The 8,252-nt window shown below is 40.9% G+C and overlaps 1 protein-coding gene across 2 annotated transcripts in view; it reads left to right on the top strand.

Annotated features, from left to right (window-relative positions):
- The first annotated feature begins 2,001 nt into the window (after positions 1-2,001).
- galnt9 (polypeptide N-acetylgalactosaminyltransferase 9) overlaps positions 2,002-8,252 on the top strand; it is a 100,239-nt gene continuing 93,988 nt past the window's right edge. The window contains exon 1 of one of the 2 annotated variants that reach the window (XM_086169671.1): positions 2,002-3,019. In XM_086169671.1, the coding sequence (XP_086025797.1) occupies positions 2,779-3,019 (241 nt within the window). In that variant the 5' untranslated portion in view covers positions 2,002-2,778. The remainder of the gene's footprint in view (positions 3,020-8,252) is intronic. The other variant, XM_086169673.1, reaches the window with a different exon arrangement.

The following is an 8,252-nucleotide window of genomic DNA, read 5'->3' as shown; positions in this document are numbered from 1 at the left end:
TTAGAGGAAGTACATGGGCCATGATCAACATGGGGGGAGAAGAGAACCACAGTATTTCATCAGTGTATCAAGAACAGTATCATAAATATAATATGTTGCAATCCATATTCTATTGCACAGCCTTAAAGTAATTCTCAATCGCTTTTTTTTGAAAGTGTGTGTATTTTGGGGTTCTCTTGCCGAGTAACTTTAAGCCTGGGATAAAGTTGCAGGTGATATTTCACAATATGGTTTCGTAACCAAATATATGATGAGATATTTTGAAAAACCTGTGAATTGTATTTGTTTTGGCTCAAGCAACATTGTTTCAAGCTACAGAGCTGTTTATTTAGAATACAGGGTGGCACAGAAGCTCAGTGGCTAGCACTTCGTTTCGGATTCCTCTGGGTTCTCAACCACAATCCAAAAACATTCAATAGGTGTTATTGGAGACCAGGCTTGTGAGTGAGAAAGTGACTGATTGTTTGTTTCTATATTATGTGTGAATAAGGGAGTGAATGGTTGTATGTCTCTATATGTAGACTTGTATATGAAGACATTTTCCCTACTGAACATATGACAATAAACACTTTTGGATCCTTGAATCAATGAAAAAATAGGAAAAAAAAAACATGCAAGAAAACATATGCATTTATGCCCTGAATGCACGTTCCCATTAAATCAGAGAGTACCTGTACTCTGCATTGAATCTTAATATGTAACTACGCTATTATTACATCATGTTCAAACGTAAAACGTGAGATGGAAGATAAATATAGAAGGAGTTAAACAAACATGTGAAGTTACTGGATGGGAGGGTACAATATTCCAAACTACCGGACAAATCATCTCCTACCAGTTATTTCTATGGGGGAGGACATAAATCCCTCAGACTTCAATAGACACATGCAAGTAAGTGATTTGTGACACGGGGTTGGTGGGTTGAATGAGGAATCAACTCTGACTTCATTTGAATACTCAGGACTACATATCCAGAGATCTATCATAATAGCTGCTGGTACGGCATGAAAACCTCTTCACTTCATCTCTGCTTCTGAAGAAAAGCGCTCAAATCCATTGTCTCACATCAACTTTATCTAAAAACAATGAATCGTCAGCTCATCTATGAGAATACTTCAGTGGAATGCCGGAAAGACACCTTGAAGTTTTACAGTTACAGTTGTCTCCTGATACGTGTGAAGCAGCAAACAAACTACAGAGTTAAATCTGAGATCCTCTTATGGGTGTGGAGTGGGATCAAAGTGCTCGGGGCAGCCTGTGCCATGTCTGCTTTTGCTTAATGAAATACACACCAAGACTGCAAATTTATGGACGTGACAAGCTTGAGCCATAATTCATTTGGAATTGGAGATGAGGCACTTGGACTGGCAGCGGGGTGATTTGAATCGGTGGCTGATAGTTATTATCATTATTGCGAAACTTGCTTTTAGCTATGAGGGTCGTTTGGTTTTCAACAGAGATCATCATAACAGACCGGCCTGCAAAATAATATTGTCTCTGAATTTAAGTACAAATGTGAATGAATGCAATCTTTTCCCCATTGGAGGCTTGATTGAAAATAGATTATTTACAGAGCCGCCCTTGTTTGTTCCTGTGGAACTGAGGCTCTGGCCAAGCATGTGATTTGTGAAATTATGGGATTATAAACCATTTCTGAAGCTGACCATGCATGTATAAAGGGGCAGTTGCATAACATGCAAATGAAACCTACAACGACATACGTGAGACTTCTCGAAGTCCCCCCACGGTCTCGGTACCAGAGGGGAGATGAGGAAAAAAAAGTGTTTACCCACGCGTCACGGATCAAACTTTAACACGTCCACGCACAGACTTTCATAGTTCACTAAGTAATGGGGGGGTGGGGGTAAGCTGCTCTGCCAAGTGGAAGTATTTTCTGCTTACGGCGTCGTGCTGTTTATTTTATCCCGTACACAGATCTTGAATATTCATGCCCGCGCCTCCGGACGTCAGGACGCAGCGGCGGTTCTTCCTCCCCCAGCAGAGCGGCGGACAAGCTGGGAGGAGGGACAGCGTGCCGGAGCACGGCCGCGTCTCCCCCGCCGACACCGAGCACCGTGTGCCAACGTTTGAGGGCGAAACCACTCTCAACTCAACGGATTGAAAGAGGGGGGATAAGAGAGAGAGAAAGAGAGGGAGGGAGAGAGAAAGCGAGAGGTGGGGAGGGGGGGGGGATCGCTGCCTTGTTTTTGAAGCATGCACATATTTTCTGCACATAAGCTCCTCGGGTGGATGTTCGCGGAGGGGGACGGATCCGGCGAACGCGGCGGCCGTGGGAAGGGAGCAGCCGCAGCGGAGCTGTGATAGCAGGAAGATGCTCTTCCTCGAACGGGCATTGCGGTGCATCTCCGGTAAGATGGACGAGACATATTGGGGCTGAGGTGCCGGAGACTTGCAAGGGGATGCGTTGAGAGTGTGCCGGGAGCTGCTCGCGATGACGGATGGCGCGGCTTGTCGTTTTTAATATGTAGCCGAGGCGACGGCGGGAACGCGTTCAGCTCACACAAAAGCGTCGCTCGTCGGCTTCCGAGGAGACAACAGCGCGGCCGTCCACAACCTTGCCCACCTTGAACTTCCATGTGACGACCGCGATGCCCCGCTCCCGGCTGAGCGCAGCCTCCTGAGCTGTCCGTGGTGCTGAACCAACCGCCCGGCTCCGGTTGACCTTCTCTCCTCCCGCAGCGAGGTGTCAAAGCGGGGGGAGGGCACCGCTCATGGACAGCTGGGCTTGACTGGGTCAGCCAGACACGACTCACGTTCATGGCTCTGGCACGCAAGATCAAAACTTTGCTGACTGTTAACATTTTAGTGTTCGTGGGGATTATCTTGTTCTCCGTCTACTGCCGGATCCAGGACCGGTCCGAAGAGCTGATCCAGATCGGACGCATTTCTGACCAGAGGCTGCGAGCCAGAAATGGCAAAGTTACCAACTCGGTGGACCGGCAGTCTATCTTGCAGCGGCTGGAGAGGCTGGAGGATGTGGTCTACAATCAGCTCAACGGTAGGACACGGAGTAAAGTGAATTTTCATCCCCAGAAGCGAAATCTTTTTCTATGCTATTCAGTTTGGCTTTGGTTTTAAATGTTTTCCAGACTATACAGAGGCAGAGTTTAGCTTGTACACACACACACTGAAACTTGACTTATGTGTTTGCCTTTTTCTTTCAAAGCAACTAGAGACCAGCTCCCATGAAACAATGTTATATCCGCCTGTCATTAAAGGCCTCGCTGTCTCTGATCCTGAATTTGAGGAAGTTTTATAAAGCAGGGGTGATGTATTATAGTGCAATACATATCCCCATTGATAGACTTTACTGGGCTATTACTTCATCAGACCGTGACATCCTTGTAAACTTCACACAGCCCGCGAGTATCGATATGCCCCTAGCACTCGGAGGGATGCGGAGTCTCAGAAGCCTCTGTCATTTCACCGAAAGTCTGACATGTTGCAGCACCTCACTTACATGTCACCATGCAAGTGAGAGTGTAATGCAGGGGCTCAATGGCAGATTGTCAGAGTATGTCTGCCTAATGTCTACTTGAAGGATCACTTCACAAGCAGCACCGCAGGAAGATCAAGTGACCCCTTTTTATGACTATATATATGTATTATTAATGCACTTGTGGGCTACAATATTGCACATTCACACAGGCACAATAAGACACATAAACTATAAACATCAATTCCAAAAGCTTTTTTTCCACTTTTCATGTCACTCTGTATTGTTACTGGTCATTTTCTGATGGATAAAACTCACTGAGAACATCTTAAGCGACAGCCTGACATGTAACAGGGTTTTAAATTAAATGACATTGCAACTGGAAAGTAAATGGTTTTGCATCTCATTCTGCGAGCGATTTAATACGTGATATTTGAACATCTCTTCAGATACGTTTTAATATTGTGTCCTGCACCGAAATCTAAGGACTTCGGGTCAGACGTCTTTTTCTTGTCGATCAAATATATGTGATCAACTTGGAAATTGATATGGCAAAAAAGTTATGAGTGATCCAAAAAAAGAAAAAGAGAATAGGTGGTTAGCCAATGATGTATCGCCATCTCCAGCACAGGTCATTATTATATTGAAAGAAACATATCCTGGATGACTGCACCGTGCTCACTCACAGGATATTGAGGCTAAGTGGGATCTCAAGTTAAACTCTTTCATGCTATTTTGATTGTCTTGGCCCCAAAACCTTACATTCATAAAAGAGCAAATGATAAGGATTGCATGCTCAACCAGAAACATCTGATGGATGAATGTTTGTTGTCTTGTCTTAAAATGAGGAATTAGATGTCTTGTTTCATTGTTTCTATAATCATTGCTACCTTTGCAAGGTGATACAGGTTGATCCCTAATCCAGTAGTAAAGTCAATTTCTAATTTATTTTCAGTTCTCTCCTGGGACCTCGCGACTCTATTATTTGTGTAAATTACAACTGCACCATGTTACTCTGTGTCTTTGTAGGATGATGCGGAGAAGTGGCAGCTTCTGATGGGGTTGTATTCCACAAAAACCAGCAATTGTCACAGACATCTTAAAAGCACTTTAATTATAGGTTTACCCCACAAAACATACTGAAATTGTAGAATCCACACATACATCAGCTTTTAATAATGTAGCTTTTGTGGGTTATTATATTGTATTATTAATGACATACACTATAGCCCCCAACCCAGCACGGTTCTGGGTTGTTTCTGCATGATCTTATTGCTCCAGCAGCAATGTTAGGCTCATTCTGTCATTTTGAGTTATGTTGGAATCTGACATCCAGTAAAAAGGAATTGCCTCTCAGAAAGTACAATATATCCCCTAAGCTTTATATAGAGACAATGCAACTGAGCGGATCACTCTGGTGTCACTCAGATATAGAAACACGCAGCCAGGAGACAATTTCTGGAGTAATAAAGTATAATAGAAATAAAATTGTTTGCAATGGACTTTTCTCCTAAGTGTTGACTAAAGGGGAGAAAAGGACACAGGTAGAATAGCACATGACAGTTAGTTATTTGATCAGCTTTACCATTCCCAACACTATGGAGTCTTTCAAGCAAAGTTGTCGGGTCGAGGGGCGTAGCACATGTTTCAGGTTCGGTCACACACTCAGATCCCCTTTCTTCTCATGACCCATGTCTCTTACTAAAAAGACCAGGAATATTCCTAAAAATGATCATAATTTGGTCAATAACTGTATTTCCATTGAGTCTGTGGCGGTCATTAGTTTGGTCATTAATGAGGTAATTGTGATATTTGCATAAATCTGCATGGTTTGAAATCTCAGTGCATTTGAAATGTCTTTTCACAACTTATTGTAAGACACTGTGAGATACTTTAACTACCGTTAAATGGGTTTTGCCTGGATTACCATGCTTATTTTCTTCACAGACCCCCTCCCCCATCACCATTCTGCTAACTAGCCTCAGAGGAACCATATCTCTTGCTTTCTTCACATCCAACACTGCCTTGAACTCATCTCCTTGCTACTAATAGCACAAAGTCAGGCTTATTTTAAGACTTGTTGCATTTTTATCATTGATTAGTCAGAACAACTTGTATTTGCAATCATGTGTTTACAGCCTCTCGCATCCCGAGCAGCATCAAGTGATGTTCCACTGTCTGAGGCCAAGTCTATGCCCGTGGGCCATAATGATGATCTATCAAACATTTGTAGGAATTATTGAAATGATTACCAACACAGTTGCAATGATGTTGATTATTTTTTGTTACATTTAATACATCCCACAAGCTAACCCTACTGCCGGGTCAAATATAAGTGAAGTAGGAAATCTTGGTTTAAATAATTTAGTGTGACAAGATAACACAAAAAGAGACGAAAAAAACTACCACTCGGAATTCTCAGGTTACAGCAGCCTGTGAAATCAGAGCAAATATGGCAATTCTGTTTTTGTTTGTTTCTTAAAAAAACATCAAACCTCCTTGCACTATGTGATTATCACATAGATAATATCATAAGATTTTAAAACTTGAATAAATGCCCTGTTAAGTCTGATTTTTCTTTTTTTTAAATTAGCCATATCATTATTTGTAAGTTACATTTGATTAGATGTAGCAATTCAGAAAAACAAAACTAAATAGATAAAAATATGTATATATGTATTTATCATGAGAGAATAATAAGATTTATAGATAAATGGATTGAAATTAATCGTTGAGTCCAAATACCTCCTAATAATTAGAGATACATTCCAAGTAAATTAAAATGGAATTTTAAAAATTTTCAGATGAGACCACTGTATGTATACCCTCCCCCAGGCTGCTCCTCTTCTTGTGTTGGGCTGTCTCATTGGTCGAAGCTCATCGCTGCTCTCCCTGTCTCCCTGCTGGTTGCAACTAATTATCAGATTAGATTAATTGGACTCCCCGACAGCTTCGGATAATTATTATGTTAGGTATCTGGATAATAAACATGACCGAAACTCAAGGATATGAGCACAACGTTTCCCTTGAGGTAGTTTTTTTTTTTTTTTTTCACAAATTTCACAAAGTGGATGGCAAGTGGAAAATGTAGCTTAATATCTGTCACATAAACCCAGCATAACCAGATGATCTGTCCTGAAAGCCTGTTTAAAAAAAAAAATGACTTGCTTCTGTCATTTGAAAGAAATGTGCCAACGACGTCTCATGCTGTGATTTAGCCATTTCCTTTATCTTGTTTTAAAAACCTTCCTGTTTCGGAGTAAGACATGACAGCTGCCACCTTTTCATCTGGTCATCACTCAGCTGAAAAACAGCTTTCAGAAAAGTCATAGAGATTGGACCAAGTTAACATCTGCATTTTGGAATGTGTTTCTGAACCCTTGGAACCGTCTGTTTTTCTTTTTTTTTTTGTAATTGACTCTGAGCATATTGCGTATTACATTATTTATGGCATCACTTTGGAATTAATTTAAAAAAAATTCAGATTAAAAACATACTTTTCATGTCAAGTTTTTCAGTGGCCACCCTCCTTGGGAGACACTTACTCAGCCCCAGTTTCTCAGTTGATATCAAAGACCAGGGCATAATTTTCAGTTCTTTCACATAATGAAAAAATACTTAGAAACAGTCACACCTCATTTCCACATCACTCTATGTACATATCCAACTCATCTGGAACTCCATTCGTTCCTCCGGGAACAGTGAGATTTGCAATCTGTTTGCATAAAACTCTCTTTTACATTGTTTTAGGTCTGATCCTGAGGTTTGTGGAAAAAAATAAAACTTCACTTGCCATTTCTGAGACACGATCTGAGTACGTGAAGAAAAAAATGAAATGAGCTTAAAGGCAAAAAATTAGCTAACTTAATATTTCCTTAAATTCGGTTTGATTTCAAGAGATATTGCATTCCAGAAATAGCGATTAGATAATGTAAGTGTCAACACAAGGACTCTGAACCCAAAATGTAAACTCGATGCACCGATATTGATTATCTATTGTGTATGTACTCTGATGCATTATGGTTGGCTAGAAAGGAAATCAAAGTCAAAATAATAAAAGCAAGACTATTACATTTATTTTCCTATAGTTCAATAAAACAAGAATGGACCTGGAACCAAATTTTACTGCTGAAGAGGATAACTTAAGCAATTATTCAATACAGTGACTGGATGTTTGCACTGTATTTCTCTTGAGCCTCACCCGGAATCTTGATTGAATATATTCAATAAATCAGTTTTGTAAAATCTGGTTTGCAATATCATTAGAACAAGTTTAAACTTGCAATTCCGAAACAATCTCTGCATGCACAGATCTGTATAATTTACTAATGAAAACCAATTAATTACAGTTATATAATTTCTCACTGACAGCATCAGTGTGCGCTCAGGTTGGAAACATTCACTGGCTGTCACTGTCCCCCATGATTTGTCTTGAGCTTTTTAATGGCATACTTAATCATATTCTCATATCCCAGGTCACTGTCACTTTTTCTAAAATCGTGCACAGACTACAAATTGTATTCTATGGCCAGTGGGAATGGCTATGGTGAGAGGAGGACTGAGCGTGCCAATAACTATTACCATGTCCTGCAGCCATATGAAGTAATTGCCCATTCCCTATGTTGTTTATTGCCTACCAATGGCATGCCATGGGAGTTGCAGCAGGGTCCAATTAGATTTGAAGGACATAAACAAGTCGGAGAATTCTTCTTTTATGGTTATGTGATGGAGGGTTACTGGACTCCCAACAAGAAAGACACAGTCAACATTTATCAGCAGCCCATTCGGGCAAGAA

Source organism: Fistularia commersonii, chromosome 22, assembly GCF_037954325.1.
Source record: "Fistularia commersonii isolate RoL2024-O1a breed Wild chromosome 22, RoL_Fcom_v1.0, whole genome shotgun sequence".
NCBI classification, from domain to species: domain Eukaryota; kingdom Metazoa; phylum Chordata; class Actinopteri; order Syngnathiformes; family Fistulariidae; genus Fistularia; species Fistularia commersonii.
This window is presented reverse-complemented; position numbering and strand designations above follow the sequence as displayed.